At 38.9% G+C, this 24,025-nt stretch overlaps 1 protein-coding gene across 1 annotated transcript in view; it reads right to left on the bottom strand.

Moving 5' to 3' along the window:
- The window catches only part of LOC117210071 (agrin-like), a 264,190-nt gene that overhangs the window by 111,200 nt on the left and 128,965 nt on the right, over positions 1-24,025 (bottom strand). The window contains exon 4 of the mRNA XM_033452692.1: positions 7,606-7,815. Coding sequence (XP_033308583.1) covers positions 7,606-7,815 — 210 coding nt within the window. The remainder of the gene's footprint in view (positions 1-7,605; positions 7,816-24,025) is intronic.

Here is a 24,025-nt window from a genome sequence, read left to right as displayed (position 1 = left end):
ATACGGAGGATAGAGAGTCTTTCATGAGATACATATAGAATATTGTTGCACCATCGAAAGGGACATTAGGATGTCTGATACCTGTAACGAAAATCTCCAAAATCGACGCTAGCAAATGTACTAAGATTGATACACGTTGTAACATATCTATGTTGCGCGGTAAATTCTGTAGCATCGGTGAATTTGGGCAAGTGAGACTGTATGATCTTAGGTAAATAAAAGGTAGAGTAATTGCGATCCTGTGTGCATGCGAAGCAACATTGCAGAATGAATATCGTAGAATAGTTAGTATTCCGGGGTATCGACGAACTAGAATGGCATGTAACCATGGAATCATGAACGTTTCACAACCTTCTGCTAAATAATTTAATTACACACCATTCACGTCGAGGAATATTCAATCAAGATTTTAATTGAAACTTTGTATTGTATAACGTTTTATTGAAGTTCGCATTTGTGGTTCGCCACGGGCCATATTCAGGGGAAACGATCGGTTTCATCTCGTTCGAATTTATTTCGTGACAAATCAATTAACACGTCGAATCTTTTATTGCGCGTAATTCGTAAAGTTCGTGTTCAAGGGCAATTTCTTTGTCTGATTCTGTCAACGTGGCGCTGAAAATAGCTAAGATAAGAAGGACAGGTGATATCGACGATTTATCGCCGCAGTAAGTTAGATAAAAGTTGACCGAGCACGACCGAGCCCCGGCTTGAAGATGTAATGAAGTGTACCGAAGAGATAGTCTCCGATTAACTTAATTACATCCCATTGGCTTTGACGTAGACTTCGATGCTCGACGACGTCTAACATCGGAAAAATCGTCGATCTCGTCCAACTTATTAATGCCGCTCGAATTACTCCGGATAACGATACCGGCGAGCATCGAAGCCACTCGAACACCTTTGCGAATTCGATCGAGATCCAATTTCGATCGGTAATTAACTTAACGGTCGTCCGATTTATATCGCGCGAATCCTCGTATATCCAATTTGTTCGCGATGTAAATCTGGTTCTATTAAACGAGCTATTCAAAATCGGGAGCCCGGTTAAAATATTCTATTAAAAGGAATCCTTTTATGAAGTGTACTTTCCTTCTTCTTGGAACTTTTCATTTAAGGATCTTTAGCGTAACAAATGTAAGGCTCGTTGACTTAATTTGTTACCGTCGCAATGATAAGAGAGAGGTTCGTAGGTGAAAGCGTACGCTTAATTCATTGTGTGTATAAGTGAATGGAGATCGTTCCTTTATACGGTTATTGAACGAAATAAACCGAAAAAGGTAGAGTGAAACGAGTTAGAGAGAAAACGAAATGAATCGTTATGTTTATTATCGAATAGTTTTTATACGCAATATATTAATACAAATGATAATTTATTTGGAAATGCTCGCGGGAACATGCATGATAAAATTTTAATTACGTATTCAATTATTAGTACTCAGTATGTCGTAGTTGATCGATATTATCTAAATTTTATTATAATGGAATATCATTCAACATTATTCAAATTTTATTATCTCTGGATATTATTTCGGTAATAATAATATCTCCAATTAAGATTGTAATTGCTTTGTAATTTCCATAAAGAAATTTTCTTTGTAATAAACTTTCTCTCCAATGGAATAATAAAACTTAGTTGCTTGTTTTAATCGTTCGTGGTAAGTGATCGCTCCGACACGGAAGAAACAGGAACGGTAGCATTTCCGGTGGTGTGACGTGAGTCGGAAACGAAGAGATCGAGGTTGGTATCCGGTTCGGAAGGGATCTCCCTTAAGCCGATAAGATTAATTTAATTTCTCGCCGCTTTCGTCCGAATACATACACAATTACCCAGTAAAAATACGGAAAGATAATCCCCACTAATCGAGAAAGCTATATGAAATTTTCAGCAGTAACAATTTTATAATTTCCACCTTTCCTTCTAATTTCGCTCGATCCATGTAATCGAATTTTCTTATGCAACCCAATTTTCATTCAAGGCAGTCGATCTCCTAATGAGATTTTTATTCGTTTCAAGATAAATGCGCGAAGTTGAGAAATGTGAACGTTTCGTAGATCGCGAAGTGCAAACAATTCATTTACGTTTCACGAAGCAAAAAAGAGTCGGATCTCGAGATGTCAACTAAATCAGCGAACGAATTGAATTGCAGTGGACAGTTTCCCGATTCTTTCCTTCGTATTCCTCTCTGTCGAAATGAGTTGCATGAGTGTATTTCGAAAGCTCTCCATCATTCCACTATTCGCCATTGTTCGCCCCTTCTCGAAAATTTATGTCACGTTTAACGTTCGAAAGAGACGATAAAGATAACGCAACAAAACCAGAAGCAAAAAGAGAAGAACAGTACGAAACGCAGCGATCTGGACACGAAGTTTGCGAGTAAATGGAAACTGGCAATTTATCCAACGATTCCATGTGATAATTCGACGATTTCCACCATCGATATACGAATCTCACCGCGAATCATACCATCGTGAAAATACGTTGAACAATCGAAAAATTTGTGGCACACGGTCTGAAGAAGGCAGATAAAGTCTCGCAAACTCGGTGAAACAACGACCGGAGAGAATGCGCACGGAAGCTCCAGCTTAAGACCGTGCTTATCATTCGTACCCCTCTTTTTCATTCTCTTATCTATCCGACTGTTTCGTTTATCCGTTTTATTCCAGCGAACTCGTCTGGAATTCCGTGTGAAATCGTCACCGATCGTCCAAAGATAACGCAAACGTTACTAAGTGGTGTTTTAACGTCTTCTAAGTGTACAATAATCGAACAAGAGACAGATAAGCGTAAGAGCAGTTGGGAAAAATGCGACAGATATCTCAACTTCGTAATTCGTAAGACATATATTCGAATAAATAATTAATCGTGTCGGTTTTCAAACTTTAAAAACGAATTAATATGCGAATATCTATCGGGACGAAATCCTGTACAACGAGTCGTAGTAGCCTCACATAAGCAGCTATGGAGATTGAAATAAAAAGAGTATCTAGGAGAAGGAGTAGAAATTGAAAGTACACGGTGAAAAATAAAAATAAGAATCTACGGTGTTGAACGCGACCGAGCTTGCGAATATGTATGTACGTGGAGTAGATGTTTTAAGTAATACGAGGAGTACGTGAACGATGGAAGAGCTGCTGAAAAGTGGGCAGAAGGAGAACATCAGAAGGAAGACTCGACCGAAGAAACCACCAGGGACACTCGGCTATTTTACACGATGCTGTTACGCGCGTACAGCATTGTTTGCTCGCATAATAATTTACGTGCACATGGGAAACCTGTTAGAAAGACGTTGGTTCACGCGAACAAGTACTTCGTCTACGTTTCGGGGAAAATACATTTGTAATTATATGATAGAATGTTATGCTAAGTTTTATCCATTTGCATCATCGTCTATAATATTTCTAATTAAACGTTGCATCAGGTAGTTTTGTTGATGACGTTTTCAGCTCGTACAGGTAAGATCTAAAAATGATCGGTCCAAGTATCCACGATGAATCTCGCGGTTACGAGACGATAAAAATTTAAAAAGCTCCTGACTTGGACGATACAGGCCCATGTTAAACCCGCTGCATGGTCCTCGTTGCTGCGACAATTTTGTTTAATAACATGGAAGCTCTACCGTCTTATAAGTCGCTCGCAGCATGAGCTTGCAATGAACCGGAACTACAGCTGATAAGATAAGAATGAAAAAAGCTAAGAGTATCTGGGTAAGAGGAAAGAATAAGGAAAACGGCTAACACGATAATGCCCAAGTTTGAATTCGATTCCAGAGAAAGAATTACGAAGGGAGAGCTACTTTTTTTTTCTTGGTTCAATAACCTTCGTTTTTTCGTTCAAACTCTTTCTGCTATTATTTTCTATCTCTTTATCGATGGCTCGGTTTGAGAAAGTATCAACATTTGCAACTTAAATTTTGTATTTTGAAACAATGATATATGTATGCAAGTGAATATAAGATAGATAGATATTAGAGTTACTACATAGTTATTTCGAAGTTCGTAACAGAAAATATTCTTTGTATCTGCTGCCTGGTTATTCAAAATTATACCCTTAAATTTTCAGAAATTTTAAAGAATTAAAAGTACAAGAAAAGTGAAATTCGTTTGACCATTTGCGTTTTGCGTTGTTAAAAATTAACAGTACCTTGTATGTTTCATATTTGTTTCAGTCATATCGCAATTCTCATACGTACACTGAAACTTTTAATAGCAAATTTTTAATATCAGTTTGTTTTATAGAATCGTTGTTTGCGTGCTTCCCTGGCACTCGATTTTAAAACAAATTTTAACGAAACGTATCGATCGTCGACAAAATTTAAAAGTTTTGAGAAAATAAATCTCGTTACGATAAAACGAAGAATTTGATAAAACGACGAGGTTCTTCGTAACGCAGTCTAGTAAAGTGCTTTCATAAACTTGGATTTTCGCAAGACCTCAAGGAGTCCTGACCTTGCGTGTCATTCCCAGACTTTCCAGGATCCCTGGCTTGTTTGAAGGTAATTGAAAGTGCAGGAAGAAAGATGAAGAACGAGCGGGCCATAAGTTTGTCGAAAGACTTCGATAGACTTTCAACGAGTGACGAGCGCCACCGTGAAAATTATTCGTTCGAGATTGTTGCGCATAATATTAAATTTATATTAATTATTGTAATAGAAAAATTCAACTATCTAAGGAGGAACGAGAAGTAAAATTATGAAGGTGTAATCAATTTTATTTTATTCCGGAATTCTTCTATTTCCAATCAATATAGTTCCTCTCTGTTTATCAGAAATTATCTTGTTACAATCTACAGGCTATTTAGTAACCATACGCAATTACAAAGTACTAGACGATAACGAAACGTACTATTCCAACTCTAACAATGAGTATTCGTAACACATAAGGAATGAGTTGTGTAACGAAGAACTTATACAGCTTAACTCGATTGAACTTTTAGCTGACTCGCGAAACTAGATAAAGCTTTTGCTAATAAATTTATCTATATTCTCCACAGGAAGTAGAAATTGTCAAATTATTTCTTATTCAGATGAAATTACTGGGACGTCAAGCGTTAAATCCGTTTAATGAACAAATTAGTTAATCACTAAGTTCCAAAAAGAGCAACTTAAATTGTAACATCGAACCATTCTAGCAATAAAAGGGAAGTTCGGTCGATGAACCGAGGTTGCATTTAAAATATTAGAAATTTCTTGATCCTTGAAGTTCTATCCTATTCTATCGAAATTACCTTTCGTAAAATACATACATATATGAATCTATACGAACTATTCAGAACCAAAACCTATCAGTTTCAACGAGATCGGTGCGATACGGTTTTTAAACAATGAACGCAGATAGTACCAGTAAGTTGGAAATAACCAAATCATTCGATTTCCTTCCACGCAGCTGGTTTCACGTCAATTCGAACGACTACAGAAGCTTGGAAGAAATCCAAGTAATTTTCATGAACACCGCTCATCAGCTGTTCTTCTCTCAGTTCACGTAATACATTCCATTCGTAAGAATCCCTAAGATTTTCACGGTGCTCCTATTCCCAACCTTGGTGAAAGCACGAGAGAAAGAAGAAGGCCGGAGGCAAAGTGAGGAAAAGAAAGAGGGTGGTACGTGTCGATACAAGCGCGTGTAGGCTCGTTTGAATAAAAGATCGTTTTGAGAATCAGCGCGCGACGACCTCCGGGGCGAGCTTTCTACCGTAGCAAAAATCGGGTATCGGCTGATGGTTAATTCATGGTGGCAAGATCCCGCCGGACGGGCCGAGGTAAAAAGAGATCCGATAGTGATAAAATACGTTTCGAGGCGTGTGCGCGCTCTGTTTTTCTCGCACTCCGCTCTACATCTCTCCGGCCGCCTTCAAATTTTCCCGATCATCTCTCCTGCCGTACACGCGTTTTATATTTACCGTTTGTACATCGTGAAAATTGATCCTGCTGCCTCGATTCACGGCGCGCCGTCGCCAACGGGTACCCCAACGGCGGGACTTGTTCAGAATTTTAAAGTCTAAACAAATGGCTATTGGAGTATTTAATCCGCCTGGCGTTTACCAAAGTTTAAGCTCTTCAAACGAGCTGGAACAATTAAATGTAAATAACATCGTTTCGCAAATGGTATTGTAATCGATTTTATGTTACTTAAACGTCGAAGCGGCTTAAATTTGTCGCTGTTAGCATTCCGTTAATCAAATTTCTGGAACATCTCTGCGAATTGTCAATTTAAATTGTTCAATAATTAAACAGAACCTGAAGTTTCATTTTGTAAGTGACTCGTCTAAAATTATCTTTCCTGAAGCGTGATTACATCATTCTATGATTAGTTTCATCTGATCAGAGAAAGCAAGAACCAACGCAAAGCATGTGGAAAGAGTTCGCTTCTTCCGTTTCGTTTGTTAAGAAAATTCGCGACACGTGTCGATGGATTCTTGGAAAACCATTTTATACCTCAATTTCCAGAACTCTAAGAATACTGCACGCTCGTTCTAAACATTCCACTGTACTGTCGTTAACGATACTAGTGCCAATCGTACGATCAGAAGTAAAAAGTAAAATTCCACGCCGATCGCCTTAAGCGATGGAAAAATATTGCGATATAAAACGAAACGGAGAAAGCATTAAAATATTATTTGACTATCGCAAAACGAACTTATCTATCATTTCATAACGAGAATAACAGATATATGGAACGCGTTCCTTCGGAATTACTATCGCGACAAATGGGCATATGTCAATCCTGATTTTAGGCAGATAGATATAACTCCTCGGTTAGATTCTTCGAACATTTTAGTGGTGACACATGTCGAAGCAGCCAGGATGTAACCATATCGAGAAGCTGCGTCCCTATTTTTACCGTTGACGATATTCAAACGCGACTAATATGACGTGACGCTCGAGAGAGCACCACGATATCGAGACATTATCATTATTGCAGGATATCGCGGAATAAGTTTCCGCTTTATATCGACAGATCTCCGCGGAAATCTCGCGGTGGAAATTTTGCACGGAAGTGCCGTGAACGCCATTAGGGAATCGAATGCAGCCACGCGAGCGCATCAGGAAATATTTGCAAAGTCGTGAATCCCTGTTGTAGCCTCCATTTTGCAACCGAGAGAAACAGGTCGAAAGAGAGGAGAGACGAAAGGGCTAGTTTTACCATATTTCTATCGCCTCCGGAAGAATCGCGCGCATTTCCCTCGACAATCTTCGATGTCTCTTTCAGAACGAACAAGTTTACTCGCAGCGAGGATGTCGCAGAGAAAAATCGCTTTTAATTAGCATTATCTTATGAACTTGGTCGGTTCTCAATTAGAAATTGTTTTCAGATACGGAGCAAAAGAAACAGGAAAAATTGATTAATTCGTTTTAATCTAGAAAATCTATTCAATAATATCAATTAGATGATATTTATAAATATATATAGCACAGTCTTTGATCGTATCTCTAAAGGTATCGTTACTGGTACTTTGATCTTAAGTTCAGACGTTATTATATATAAACTGTCGTATGACGCCTTATTTCTTTACTTTCGATCGAACTTTTCCCAATATTCTATCCGTTTATTTGGAAACTTCAAAGATCATCGAAACAAAAGGCTATATATGGGAATGGTACTCACCACAGGCGCCCTGATTCTTCACCCGTGTAGTTTTTCTCTCGAGGCAGCTGGTCTTCCGTAGATGGCAATAGTTGGTGTAGGTCATGTTGTCGGAGCCGCAGACAGGTTCAGAAGTCGAAGGACAATCTGTTGGACACTGGCACAAAGGTTTCCCGTTCTCCGACACAACGCACGTCGCACCCCAAGAACAATACGTCTTTTCACAAGGTTCTGAAACGAGAATGCGATTGATTCATATCGTCGTATTTCGTTTAATGCATAGCGAGACGAAGAAAGAAGTAAGAATCATATAGAGTAGAGTCGTGCAGTACAGAGCAGCATATACAATATCGACTAAAATTAGTTCTTTCACCAAATAGTAGCATTTTTGTTTGAATAAATAAAAGAATATAACAATTCTGTGTAACATATTTCGGAGTCATATTGTTTATTAGATTGCCTTCCCTGTTCTGACACGCTAAAAGTATATTTTAATATTCCGAGTATTGAGAGTTACTTCTTAGAGCTGATATTCCGTTTCTTAAGTAGATAAATCATTTTGTTCTATTATATATGCTATAGATATATATAGATCTATTAAGTAGTATAACGACCAGCCCCAGTTTTGCAATTTTCTTTGCATTAAATTCATTAAATTAATTAAGTTTCATTTGAGCTACAAATTTACTTTCTAAATTTTAATTTCTACCGACTTTAGCCCTAGATAATAACAAAATGTCTTAGAACGATCGCTACTGAACGACTCTCCGTTAATGTTATTTTATATTTTTTGATGAATTAAAAAAAGTGTTAATCTAAAGAATTGACGATTGACGTTAAATTTTTCACAGTATAATATTTTTTGAACTTTAATACAAATCATGATACAATGAACGTTACTCGAGATCCAGTGAAATAAATAGATACCGATGGAGAATCAAATTTCGTTGGGTTTAAATTTCTGGAACGTGTAATCGTTCTGGACGCGTTATTCATGATAATGCACTGAAACGCAATAACATTGCAGTGGAGAAATTTGAGTAGTGAAATTTAAATTTCGATCCGTTATTTTGCGTTATGGGCCGAAGCCTCGCGTAACGCTGCGAACAAAGGAAATACAAAAGTAGATTACCGTTTACGAAAATCTCTGAAATATTCGTGGAAATTGTTCGAACGAACGTTATCGACGTAGAAATTCAACGAAAGTTCTACTCGATAGATATTTAATCAAATAATAAAGTTCTGTTCTACTTTTGCTTTACGTATTCACGTGATTACCCGCAACACGGGATTTCCATCACAATGTGTTCCACTCTCGTCATCCATGGCGTTCAATCACTCTGTCATATCGATAGCTAATGTAGAGAGAAATATCACTTCGAGTTTTATCAATGTCATTTTACCTTTACCAACCATTTCGTTGCATTTATGACGTTAAAATGCAACCAACGTGAATATTTAAATTGTCACATATTCGTAATAATCGACATTTGATATAATAAATTAGCATCAAAGTTGGCGGAAAATTGGAAACGTAACAAAATCCAAGAAAAACGTTAATACTGTAGAGCTTGACTTCAAATTAAATAAACGACAGTAAAGAACTCCAAATGAGTAGCGAAATATAATCGCTAGTGTGTTATTCAAATTTTAACGAATCGAATCTGTTTAAAATCCGATGGATTTACAATAAGACTCTCTTAACAATTAAATCTGCGTTTCTTCAACCGTGAATGCTTCTCTTTAAGAATCCTTACATTCAATATCTGCAGCTAGGAAACCGTTACAGGGAACAAGCTCAATTCCAATCCCTTTGTTTTCATTTCTTCAGAGAATTTGTCTGGATGTAAAGCCGATTCACGACGACGAGTATTAATTCGATCGACGAGAATTCAATGCTAAACATAGATCCTGGCAATAAGAGAATCATCCTCTCTGACCCGTTATTCAACGTTTGCGTTTTGAACGTGAACAGCTTTTCAAGTAATCGCTGCGTCGTTTCAGTAGCAGTTTCAGTATCAGTATCAAAGTAGCTCTGCAGTATTTTTCCTCCACAAGTCCCCGATATCTGAGCGATTAACTGAAGATCCAGGCTCAGCAACCTTTGACTCGCAATGAACCGAAACTGGGAACCTAACACTGTACGCGAGCCGCCATAGTAAATGCTTAAAATACTGATCGAAAAATTTAATTGATGGGATGGATTTGTTCTTACTTAATTGATTTATAATAGAAGAATTTTTAAAAATTTGATTTCGTTTTTATTAATAACATATACACACTAATATATACATAACAGATATATGTACATATATTGTTTTAATTAAACGAAATTGAATAACTGTTGAAATTTAATTAATGAGATACTAGACTTTGTTTCCCATTAACGAGCTCGTCAATATCGAGTATGATATTCGACACTGCTACTTTGACACAATTTTTTAATCGTTCGTCGTCGAGTCGATTACGATAATCAGTTTTTAAAACTTCTATTTTCGAGAATAATTGCTTACATACATACGTACTGCCAAATAAGTCTGAAGTATCACACCTAGTATTGACAAGCAACAGATTTCTCAATGAGAACAAAGATCTTATTAATTCTATTTCAAGTTATCTGATTTCATTTAATTAAAACGATATATGTATATATATCATATACATTACTTTATTTATTACTAATAAATATATTAATAAATTATTAATAAAAAGCAAATCAAATTAAGAAAAAGCGTTTTATCGTAAATCTATGTCTGAGATAAGAAATTCAATATTTAAGTATCTAAAATTGGGACCAGTGTTGAATATTAGTCTTTGCCCATTGCGAGTCAAAGGTTACTTAATAATCACGTGCGGCGTGTGAGGCGTGTGCATCGGATGCACAACACTGGCCTGGACTACTAAGGAAACTCCGGTCTTGTCTTAACGATCTCCTTTAACGAAATCTACGGAATATGCTTAAAGAGGGAAACAAAGAGACATTCGTAATAAAGTTCCACTCTGGATCGAGTAGGAGGGATTTCACGTTCCAAAAGAGAGTCGCGAAACTGAATTACTGCAACGGAAATTCGTGTTTCGAACGCTTCGGGGACAGTCGATAAGAAAACACCAATTAAAGGGAGTTACTCGGCGAAAATAATTAGCCTCGATCGTGTCGGGGAAAAGGAATTCCCGTTCGGCATCTTCAACGATGACTGCGTCACCGTTCTCCCTAGACGTCGTCTTCCATTCTTCCTTTTTCCTTTCTTTCTCGAGCCGTGTTTTTTTTCTCCTTATAGAAAGGTGGATAGAAAAAGACACAGCGAAAGAGAAGAGGAAGAGAGAGGGGGAGTAGAGAAGAGAGATTCGTGGAAGCGCAATCAATTTTCCAAGAAAGTTGGCTTCAGCTCGGAGGAAGACCGCTGGGTAACCTCGACGGATAATCCGAGCACCGTGGTCATTAATATGGCGGACAAGTTGATCCTCCGTGAAAAAATCACCCGACTCCGCTAACCTCTCGGGTCAATCGCTCTGCCTCTCCACGGTGAGGGACTTTCTTCTTATCCCCGTGGACTTCCGACGGGTCGAATTCTCAACGAAACGAGCGACATTCGAGGGGTGTGGCCGAGATGGACGACATTCTCCGCACGGACGAAAACGGAACAGTCTGACAAAGATCCGTTTTTACCATTACAACGACAGCTTTTCCTCTTCAACGGGGTGCGAATGAATTGACGCGGGACCAGTCCCGGATTTGCGGTTTTGCCGTCATCCAGTTACTCGGAAGACCCTCTGGTCATGCACGCTGCACTCAAAGCGTCCCCTAGTTGTAACATTTCAAGGCGGTAGCTTTTTTTCCACAGCTGAGGCAGAATTTTCTAATATCTCAACGTTCGAAGGGTGGAAATTTCTGTGATGCCAGCCATTATCGTGTATTTTGGACTATTTCGAATGAAAAACTCGGATCGAATGGATTAAACGAATCGGGTTGCAAACATTAAAGTAGAGGGATTTTTCCATTTGTTGATATTTCGTGCGCCTGAATAATGCGTGACGTTTACAATCTCTGAAGCTCAAATTTTAGAAGCTAAAAAACGTATAGATTCAAAACAAAAAATCTCACCGCGCACAGAGGCAAAATGTGTTGTCAGGATATTGGACGGAAGTTTAATTGGTAACTCGTAGTTTGTCCTATCGATTCAAATGGTCGAAAACAATCACCGTAATGAACGTGTTTCACTTTCGTCAGTTTTCCCGTTAAAAGAATTCGCTAGAGTGTGTATGATTTTAATCGAGTCAATCCCATGTTTCTAGCTAATCGTTTACACCAAATCGTACCATCACACCATTAGAACTTTTGAAAAACTAACTTCGTATTCCGATCTGTGCTATTTCCCTAACAATATTTTCTGATTTGTCGAACTTCCATTTTCCTCTTTATCGATAATAATTATACTAGACAAACACTACGACCATAAAATTATCGCTTAACATTTCTGGATTCAGTAGATCAGAATACAAGATTCACGTAATTATTATCAACCAAGCAACCATTCATTTGTTAAGATAGTTCCTGACAAAACAAAAGGAAAACTCACATTTCCTGTTCAATGTGATGCCTTCATATAACTGCGTGGCTTTGAAAAGTGGTCGTTCGCTCAACTTCCTCTTTATAGTTGCGAGAAAACCATGCAAGGTAATTAACCTAATCTGTCATGTATCACGGGAATTCGTTTAAGCTTAACGATGCGATGTATACGAAATACATATCGTCAAAGGATCTTCGTACCCACTTCGGGCCATAGATATTCCCGGAATGGGGTTAGCTCCTTTCTTACTATACACGCTGATGCAATCGCCGCGATACGATCCATATTTCACGTAGTTTATAACAACAGAGAAGGGGCACTTTACTACGTTACGGTAAACAGCTTCACGTTAAGTAGCAACGCGCCATTTATAGTCAGCCAGTAGTAACAGTCAACGCTTTAAGTATTCGATCGCTTTCTACAGACATTCTTTCTATTTTCTATTCTGTCACTGTTCGTTCCTCTTCGTTATTTTTAGGGGAATCTAAAAGGAGAAGACTAAAATTTTGGTTGCAAACGTAAGGATACTTTTCATGAAACGTATTTCTATCGATCGTTTCTACTTGAGATATGAAAGTGGAATTCATTAGAGGAATTACGTTAGTGTTAATGCAAGATTTTGATAAACTATTTGGAAACGATAGCCGATGATCATCTGCCATAAATCCATTTATTCGTAATCCTATGCGCTGAATAGTTTCCATGTTAATTATTTTACCGATTTGGCTGCCAAGAGAAATTAATGGTGAACTGATCTGTTTCTCGTAAAAGGTTAATACATAATAAAAGATGTCATTGATGGACATTGATTGGCATGTTTTTTTGAGGTCATTCGAAATGAGCACGTTCCAATAATGCTCGCAAAGTAATGCACGCGTAGCTTGCGAGGAATTCCAATGTACAGTGACGATCATCAAGCTGGACGCTCGATGAAGTTAATTAATATCAAATACCAACGTATCAACTTCATAAATTTTTCGTTGGAAATCGCTTTGATGTCATCCAAGCGACATTTCGTTTCGCAATATCAAGAGAGGCTCGGCAGGGAGAGAGACGGGTTTGATTCGTGTGGACCATTCGACCGTACCGTTTACGAGCGTGGTGCATTGATCGATTCAAAGGCAGTTTTTCATGAAACACGTTGAAAATTCAATGTACTCAATGACTTTCCACTCGAAATATCGATCATCTGTATTAAAATGATGAATTAATGTATGAAGCGGCCGAAACCGTGCGCTCATTATCACGGAAGTGCGAGAATGCAAACTCGTCCGAACGGAGTTTTAGATACGACACGTTGGGAAGCGTCTGTTCTACGATTTTTTCCATATTAATCATCTACAGTTACTCAATGAGAAAATCGTTGCTTTTATTTGCAAATTAATTGCAACCAGATATTGCCTTGAGTTTAATGAATTTTTATCGTCACTTAGACTAAGTTTTAGTAGCCTTTTGTAACGCCAAGTTATTGCTGACTCGACGTGACGTCTCGGTTAGACAATAAAGCAAGTCTATAAGATTTTTGTTGAACGTGTTATGAGTACGAATTCCTTGGAATCGACTTGCTCGATTTTCGCGACAGTTTTCATGACAATACGTGTTTGAGGAACGAAGATTGTGTCGCGAAAAGATCGTTCGACAATCGACGTTCTTTAACAACAGCCATTACCCATACGACACGTCTTCCGTATCGTCGTTTACGATCATTTTAAACTACCGCTATGTTCGTATAGCGTCGACAGTGCATAACTGGGCACTCGTATCGTGATAAGGACGCGGTAGATAACAGTGTGTAAGGGTAGTTCCGTGGCACCCTTACAGCTGAGATTCTACTGACCGATAACGTGCTAATTTCCCCCAAGGTTGGATATATTTCGTGTACACGCCATTAACAGCAGCGTTTAATTAAATAACATTTTCGTCGAGAAATTAATAAGTCCGAGCGTCACGCAGCGCTAATGACGTAAATAAACGTTGTTGTCAAAACGTCCGTTTATCGCAGCAACGATAATAATTCAGAAAGGCGATTTATTCGACACCGTAAACGATATTATTCTCTGGGTTAATGTAACTTCCAATCATCTAAATAGCATTAAGGAATATTTTAAAATAAACCAGCAAGAAATATCATCATTTAGGAAAATAATCTAGAAATTTGTATAGAAATAGATAATAACGGTGATAAAATTACTCGAAGAAAACTGATTATCCAATGATTCCTCTGTATCGTCGAAAACGTAATAGCACTTTCGAAATTCGATTGCATTCGTATTTACTAGTTTCAACCGATGCAAATTATATTCTGTTTCTCGAAACGGTATGTAGTCATATGTATCGAATGCAAATGAAATTTGGAAACTCATACGCGCAAAACAGATCTCATGATTCGGCGTCATGTTAAACGCATCGTGGAATGTCGATTAATTTGTCACTGACACACGCGTAGCTCGGATCTAACGTTATTTGTACCGACGGTCTAATGGAATATTGATTCGGTATATGCGTCTTAATAAAACTACAACAAACAAGATTAAATAGGATATGTTTGACAAAACATAATAAATAGAAATACGATCTCTTTCTACGAAATTAAAATTTGATTAAAATCACTCGGGAAAAATTCAATCAAGGAATATTTCAAAAGAGAAAAAAGTGCATCGATTTTTTATTTTATCCATTAATATCAATCGCGTCAAATTTAATACCCTCTGAACGTGACTTCGATTTTTGCATAGCCGCTGTCAAGTTTCATGTCGTACGTCATAAAAAGCATCGCGTATTCCGTAGAAAAACGTAGGGAAAAGATGATCGCGTGAAAAGAAGCATCCTTTCGGTTGTTCGATTCGTGGCAGTGTCGGTTTCTTGCAGGTGGCTCGCATTTTCTTGGCAACCCGATCATCCGTCATGATCCATCTTGCTCGTCTATCGAATGGAGCACGGCTACGTTTCTTCGGAGAAACCGTCAGATCGCATACGTGCACGTATTCCGGAAGAGTAATGGCTATCGAGCCAGACGTGTCTGCTCCGGGCATTAGTAACCGCTAATCCGTGGCACATTATGAGATCGAAATTAACACACAGAAATTCAAGGGGATTATATGATGTACTGGAAAGTATACACCGCCGTCAGCGTTATATCGTGCAAATATCAATTTTAGCTACGAACGGCATAAATGCTCGTGCTTCTGTTAAATTTCGTTTCAACGATATTGCGTTATGAAATTAATTCGCGATAAGGAAAAGTAGAAAAAAATAGACACCAACGAGAATAATTCGAAATCCAGCTTTAGATAAATACAAGTTTTACCATTCTAATTTTAATTACCATAAATGCGCGGCATTTTACCTCACGATATTTTCTGTAATTAAAATTTCCACGAATCATAAATCAAGAGACTTCACGATTATCTAAAAACAACCAGTTCTTAATAATTTGTACACTAATACTGCAACAGCGAAACTTTTGCAACGATCTTGTTAATTACAGTTGGCTACAAGTTCCAGTCGAAACATCATGAAATACGCGATCGAATAACAACGGTAGCGATCATTTCTTATGCCAGCATTTTTCATGATGACTGCATAGACAATCTTTAAACGTCATCATTCTGGGACGAAACTTCGTTCGACGAGCGCAAGAAACGCCGCAACGGATCAGGAAATCCAATAACAGTGGAAAGCGGCATTCCTCCATGGTTCATTAACCAGGACAATTATTATCCGATTGTTGAAAGAGCAAACTCGATCTGAGCGTGGATTTCCTAGTTGCGAGAGCGAGTATGATTATCCGCCATGCCACTTGATTAGTCCCCACGAGCTTGTCTATCGCTCGATGCTCGACTTAGTCCCAACGTTCCGCGTAGAACGCGTCTCTCCGATGCACGTCGCCATTTCAACTTTCAACTTGGGCCCGCGACTCTCTTCATGCGAATACAAATTATTTGAATAAACTCCGCTAATTATCCGCGCTGCCCGTTCACCCTGGAGATCGCCTTTTTACTCTTGTCCTTGCTTTGCCTGCATCGGGATTACCATTGCCCAGGGGATCTTAACGCGAATGAGATAACAGCGAAAGCAGGTACTCAGAACCTGGAGAAGTCAGAAGAAATTGGTGGAAATTGGTTGACAAATAGATGGAAGATAGATTTAGTCGTAGAAAGAAATACATTGGACGTAAGAAATTGTAAATTGATAACCACTGAGGAATTTTAATAGTAGAAAGAGTATACGAGAGAAATCTTAATAATTTACGACTAATAAGTGGATATTTCTCACTGATTCCTACTTTTAGGAAAATCAGATGCTTTAAATATGCATAACCGATGGGAATTGGAAACCTAAACTCTAATAGCGGATATTACAGTAAACGAAAAGGAGGTAAACGTTCTGCGAGTGTTGGCTTGTAATTGACAAGTAAGTGACAGTTTATGAGTAATCGGAAAGTGGGTCGACGATAAAAATAGGAAAAACGGCTAGAAATCTATCGAAGATTAGTGTTACTGTTTGTGGAACTTTTCCGTCTTCCTTAAGTATCCCAATATTTTTAATAAATATATTTTCTATATTTTGCAAATGTACCTACAAAAATAAATATAAAAATAATAATAATTAATTAATTTTAATGTCATTCTAAACGTCATTCAATATTCAAAATATCTATTTCTTCACATACGACGTCAAACGTTCTCTTAAAATCGGTGAATAAAATAGTATTGTCCAATATTGAGTCAATTTCAGAACGATTTACTTGCGTCAATCGCAACCGATGGAGCTGTGTCATCTGACTAAATACGGCCCACATACTACTGCAAATACTTCGAACTCCGCAAGCTGCAATTAATCGGGTCATCGAGTCGATCGAAGTCGTAATTGTTGTTATAAATGAAGAGAACGTAAAAAGACACGAAGGAGAAATCCAATCTACGACGTTTTCATCAAACTGACGTTTCATTCCACGTTCTTTTAATACTTAAGCGTCGCGGGCCATAAAACCCAAGTTACGTATAATTTCCTGGCTACGATTAACTAGGCTAAAACATACTTTTGCCGAACGAACGAGCGAAATCTTGGCCGTATAACTGCAATTACAAACCGATTAAATTTTGTTCCGCGTGTAACATTACGAGACGTTTTTACTCGCAATCTCGTCGGGAAATTGCAAGGCTACTCGCAGTGAACGTGTTATTAAAAAGTCCAACGATCGTTCGAGCCCGGTTTTTAATACGGTCAAACGAATGCATCGGTATTTCAAGAAGTTGTCAATTAGTAGAAGTTTATCGGACTATCAACATCAACGAATAAACGCCGAACTATTGAAAACTTCAGCCCTGTGGTAATTACTACTAAATATGTTAAAACATTCTCACATGCTCAAATGTGATGTCCATGCGCTTCTCTGTAACTCCGGTAACCATATAACTTGCCTACGAAGTGGATTCAAGTTTGATAGCCTTAAATTTGTATGGAAAACTTATATACGATAAGCTAATGAATACAAGAAGCGTCCATTTTCTAATTCAATATTTATAGAAAAAATGTACGGTTATTAAATATTTGTCAAAAATTACTGTAGTAAAGCAAGATCGAGAACAGGCTAAATCCTCGTGAAAGGATCACTCAAACGCACCGACTCGATTCTGCAATTTCCACTTATACCTTGATCATTGCAACAGCCCGTCAACCCTCAAACACAGTACACGTCTCAAGCTTACTATTTTACTCTCCCTATAGGGACTCTGTCAAGGGAAGCTCGCCAGCTAATTATCTCTTCGATCTGACTTCTCATCTCCGGAATCCTGCACGTTCTCATCCACCCTCTTCGGAATCTTCCGCTTCGATTTCTTTCAAATGTTCGCCCCCCCCCATTTCTTCTACTTTACCTAAGGGAGTTTGATCCCTTTGATCAGGAAACTACGGCTGACGAGGCGGTCCGTATTCTTGGCCGGAACGAGGAGATGCAGAATCGTTTCCTTTCATCGATAGAACCATTCGAGGGATCATTTATTAGCATTAAATCGACCGCTCGTTTCCGTGCCGTAGCCAATTATCCGGCACGAGTGGATCATCCAGGAGCTGTTATACCGTAAATGATTCGATTTAAATAGGAGGCAGAGACCTGCCTTGGCTAATTGCAGCTGAGAGAGGTAGAAACACGGGGCTACGTGTATTCAGCTACGATGTTACGCGATTCGATCGTTAAACGAATTGAAAGGGACCATCATCCATTTTTATTCCGCCCACCAGTCGAATATTTTTTACGTCAGCCTACATCCCGGAAAGAGCATCGATCACGACCATTTCGATGTCGACTTGTAACAGATCTCGAATTGGAACGGGTCAACTTGACGTCAACGTCAGTCTCACATCTCCACCGACCGTTTTGGAATCCACTCCAAATCTATAATTCTTTAATTGTTTAATTTGAAGATCGAATGATGTGGTTCGCAGAATGTGCTTATCAAATCTGTCGAGGCTTCAAATTCTGCTATTTCGAGTGTCGATCAATGACGCTCATTTTAAATGGATCGAGTTAATGAAAGTGAAAGATATAAAAAAACCAAGAAGCTAATTATACGTTAACGAGACGATAAAAGAAAGATCGATAGCTATACGTAAAGCGTTCTGAAAGTAGGGCGGCCGGAATGATACGCCAATTTACCACCTTTTTACTTGCTATCTAGAAGTGGAAATTCGTTCGCGCCTTCTTTCTCTTTAAACTACTAGCCCGAGTTCAGGTTACAAATCTTAAGGGAGAAATGGAACGGGGTATCGTATCTTTCCAAGAAGACTTTCGTTTAAGCAAAGCAGGGCTGAAGGATTCCCCGTAATTACAAGCCAGAAAGAAACTTCCGGCGTTCGAAGAAAGTACTCAGACAGCTTGCCGCCTAATGACACCGGTATCCGTGGCGAGGCTCGGCCACGATCCGGTTACGACATTCTAAAGCAGGAGGGGACGTTAAAGCGATGCGACGCGCCATGGCGATGCAAAACGGAGGGAAGCTTTGGGGTGGTTGAGAAGATTCGTATATCGTAAAAACCGGGAACAGCTCGTGGCAACTTCCTTCTTCGCATTTCAGCCGACATTAATCCTTCATGATCGTATAAAAAAGTCTCCTTTCTCTTCTCTCGTTGCCGTGGCCGAGGCCAAGTCGGCCTAAACGAGAGGAAAAGGTGTTTCAGTGGGAAGAGGATGAAAAACCTTGAGCGTGGCCACCAATGCCGCGCCAAGTTTAATCGTTTTTAAAAACTCATTCAGACGAGGAAGCGCGGTACGCCGTTTATAAAATTATCCTTCGAGGAAATATTGCGAGAGGTATTCTTGTCCACGAGTCGCCGTTTTCCCATCATCCCCCATGATAACCATTCCTTCTTCTTTGACTGCGAACTCGGTCCAATTGCTCGTGATTTCTTTCACAATTTACCTCATCGATCTTTAATGGAACGTCACGAAGAGGCAGACAAGCTGTAACGATTTATATATCAAGCTGTAGCTCGATACCAGATTCTGTGTTTCAATTTACGTTCCTGCAATTTACGTTCGCTTGCTTCTGCAAAGCGAAGAAAAGTATCAAGAATTACTTAAACCGATGATCGTCCATTGTGTCAAGTGCTAACAAAGTTTAATACTTTGAAGAACGTTAATTTACGTGATTATGGTAAACGCGATATTGAATTCTGGTTAAATTTAGATTGATAAGAATCACGGTTAATGGTTATTGGGAGATAGAGGATATCGAGATTCCACGTGGATCGCATATATCGAAGGTATCAATGTTGGCTTACCACGCGATACTATAAATGAGGTTTACGGGCCTCTTATTGGGTATAAATACACGGATAATTGGTCGGGATCGAGATGATTATACGAAACCATGATTTTATTTGAGCCCGGGGATCTCAATCAATTTCAAGTAGAAAACTCAACAACTAAAGAAACACACGGTCTCGGTGCGCACCGCAGACATCAAATATTTACCTCGTAAACTACGTTGGTAATTTTTTATAAAATACATAGCATTCCAGGTAATGTAAAGTTGTTCAAAAATTCTCCATTTCCAAGTTACGTTACTTTCATTTGAACTAAAATATTTAATACTCGTGGTATCGTAACGTGAAATTCTTTGCTGAAATTTTTCACGTTTCGCTGCAACAAAATGTTTAGTTTCGTAATCGCGTAAAACTATGCAACCTGGCATTTGGTATTTACCTTCGTTACTCGAAATCTTTGCGCAAACACAATTGGAAAAGTTAAGAATTACGTTCGGCGGTGAGTTCAGCAAAGTCAGAGGTAACCATAGTCGAATAGCACGGCGATATATATATATAGTTAATTATCGCGGACGGTTCTATTTACGCTAATTACTTTAGGAGCGGAGAGCTGCAACAGTGATCGATGCACACTGACTCGTAATTAGTATACGTATGTTCACAAAGATAGCGTGTATACACTTTCGCGGTTCCGCTATTGTACAAACGAGGAAACCAAACTCGAATATACAAGGCGCATCAGAAATAACTCTGTAACATCCGAAATCCGCGAACGTAACTCGATATAGGCCGGGGGTAAATTCTCCGATAAAAATTGCGTCGATGTAGCTTCATCACTGATGAAATATCAATAGCGAACATTCTACTCACGTAAAATACTTGATCAAAGAATATGGAATTTAAAATATCCGAAAAACCTCAAAGATTGAAAGAACGAATATCGAAAACGAGTATAATAAAACTCTGTTGTTCGACTTTTAACGCACTATAAACTGTGTAAAACAGATTTCGAAATGAAATTTCATGAAAACTATTAAAATTTTCATCTTTTTCCAAAACAAGTGAAGGATAATTGGATACATAGTTTCAGAGAGGGATGAAATTTACAAAGACTTGCTTCGACGACATCTTTCTACTCTTTAAAAATATCTGAAATCTTTAACCTCTCGTGTTCGTATCTGTACGACTTAGGTTAAACAATCCTTCGCTGGAAACCGAGCACGGTACTTCGAACGGTATATCTGAAAGTTCTACGGATCGAAATTCGCCAAAGAAATAACCAAGCAAAAGGAGTAACCTACATATTTGCGGAAAGAAGAAAGCCGGATGGGGTACGGTTCACCGCGATGCTCGTGAGGCATCTTCCACTTTATGCAGGCGCGCCGGGAAGGGTAGACGGGAGAAAGAATTCCGATACCTTGGAGCGTTACTTTCAAAGCGGTTTATAAAGCTGTACAAACACGCCGAGTGAACAGGAAGTGCCCGAATCGTGTCGGCGCGATACTTTTGCTACGTCTGTATGTAGAGCTATGTTCAACTATACGCGTATATGAAAACAGGTTAGATTTATAATGGCCATTTAATGATCGAGATGCTGGTGTAGTGAGGGAAAATCCAAAACGAAACGACCATCCTAAAAATCGTTAAGTCGAAGTCATCGTAGATCTGGTCCCAAATAATTGGTATTTGACGACACACGTCCTTTTGCATACGGCGAATCTTAGTAGTAAGACCCGCAACGTGCAGGATAGTCAGCCTGAAATTGGAAGAGCATGATATACGTAAGAGCTAAGAGGCATAAACGTAGAACTCTTTGAGTGACACAAAGTGATAATGAACGAGTAACAAAATTTGTCACTCAGAATTCCATACGTTATTAAATAGGCGGAGCCTCACTTGCACGAGTAAGTAAGGGCAGATACTTTGGCAAATTGGAAGATAGACGATAGTGAGACGTTAATTCCCATATACACACATACAGATATATTGCTAGACCCTGATGTTATACGATCGTCCCGCATGACACACCAAGGCTACAACATCGGTGCTGTCGCTGTGGAAGCATCGTTATACTTGCCAACTGAGACTAATTACCAATTCGATCGGGTAAGACCTGATGCGACGCCACTAAGACGTATGTACGTACCCATGTTAAGGTGTTCTTGTTGTATACACATGGTGAGTTTCACGTTAATTCTCAGAACGAAGAAAACTCGGCAATTCTGATTCTACGAAGCAACGAGATTTCTTCATTTTTCCACGGAATTAAACGTTAAAGCATTAACAACGTTATGAAGTTTCATTTGTTGAAAAACAAATAGGTTTAGCAGCGTTGTACTTTCTCAAATCCTTTGATGTTTTAAGAGAGTAAATATCAAGAGGGGAATCTTAATTGAGAATGTTTACTTCGAGTGTATACGTACTTCAAACGTATGCTGTTATTTCACAACTTTATGATGCGAGGTCTGTGAACACGTCTAATCGCTAATGCATTTTAAACGAGTTTCCACGTCGGATCGATATTTATGGTCAGCAAGAGTCAGCAGTCTTTCTGTAATTTTCTTAGAAACAAGGAAACTATAAAGTGTTTCCAACAATACGACTCCGTGTTTATCGACCATTTTCTTTCCTCGTCCATTTCTTTTTTTTTCCTCCGAAAATTAACTTTATTAAAATCATCCTGAGGAGTTAAGAACCTTATGCAAATTCATATTTTTACAAATATAGCCAAGTAAGTGGAAAATTAACGCGACCAATCGAAAAATTCCAGGCTATCGACCATTATCCTCTGACTTATGGTCATAAGATGCCACCGATACCGTGGCATCGTCGAAAAGGATCGATAATACCGGGTACTAAACGTCGCCTGCCACTTCTAAATGTCTGAATGTATCGATCGACGGGGGGAACGATGAAAATCGCGATACACCGGCTGGCAAACGAGCCGGACTCAAGCATCCACGGACCGCTCGGTCATCGAGCTTTCCCCTTTCGAACGGAAGGTTAGGTCGGGCCGCAAAGCGGGTTAGGATAGGTCAGCACAGGTCGATCGGGCCGCGTACGGCAGCCTGCGTTTTACGATGGCGGCGCGACAGCGGCTGGCCATAGGGTGAGCGGAAGGGGTGGCTGGAGGGCGAAGCGAAGGTGGTTCACGGTACTGGTCGAACCGCAACCTCACTCTCCGCAATTACAATGCTAATTCCGCGTACACACGGACTCCTACGGTTAATCGTCGTGCGATTTTCTTTGTCCTTAAGCCACCGGCATCGCGCGGGTTCGCGCGATTATCGCGTGCTATAAAACGCGTACACGCAATGTGGATTCCGTAAAATTCCGCGACAAGTGCCCCTAACGAGCGTAAAACTCGGCCCCTCGCGGCGTGGCGATATGGTCTGATGTGGCGGTAACGATGGTGTAAGTGGTGGGTCTCGTTGTGTGGAAACACGTTGATATTAGGGTTGGTTCACGGGAAGTGGTTTGAGGTATGATAAATTCGATGATCGTAGATATTTGCCTATGTGAAATTCGTAGTATTTTCCGTGCTTACCATATCTTTACTATGGAAGTGCATGTAGACCCAAGTGAACTTTGATTTTGTCCCGTTATTTATCACGCTGTTGTTAAAGAAGTTGTTGAATATTTTCGACGTCGCTTTACATGTATACGAATGCATAAGCGCATTTTATACGTTGGTAATTTTCGTCTAACTAGTCGCTCGGCTAAAATATTTATGTAAAATATTCTATTAATATTTATAGAATGTTTTATATATATCAATATTCATATTACTAGTATTCCACTAATATTTGGAAAATGTCAATAGAATATTTTACGTAAATAATAAATCCATGAGAAATATATTTAAAAAATATTTTTTTGCTCGACGCGTATGTGCAATTAATTACACTATACGTATGCAGGATAATTAATTTTTTCCCGTTGAGGAAAGGTCTTTTGTATAGTTCTATTATGTGTAATACCTTGGAACGAGCAGGTAATTGCAGGGATTATTACACGAAGTTTGTTCTTACTCGCCTTCCTTCTCCAGCATAATAGGTGCGGTGAATCCTATTAGAGTTTCAAAAAAATCCTCTTTAAAAACAATG

The sequence above is a fragment of the Bombus bifarius genome, unplaced genomic scaffold (genome assembly GCF_011952205.1).
Source record: "Bombus bifarius isolate JDL3187 unplaced genomic scaffold, Bbif_JDL3187 scf7180000008199, whole genome shotgun sequence".
NCBI lineage: Eukaryota > Metazoa > Arthropoda > Insecta > Hymenoptera > Apidae > Bombus > Bombus bifarius.
Note: the sequence above shows the minus strand (reverse complement) of the source record. Positions and strands in the feature narration are given on the sequence as shown.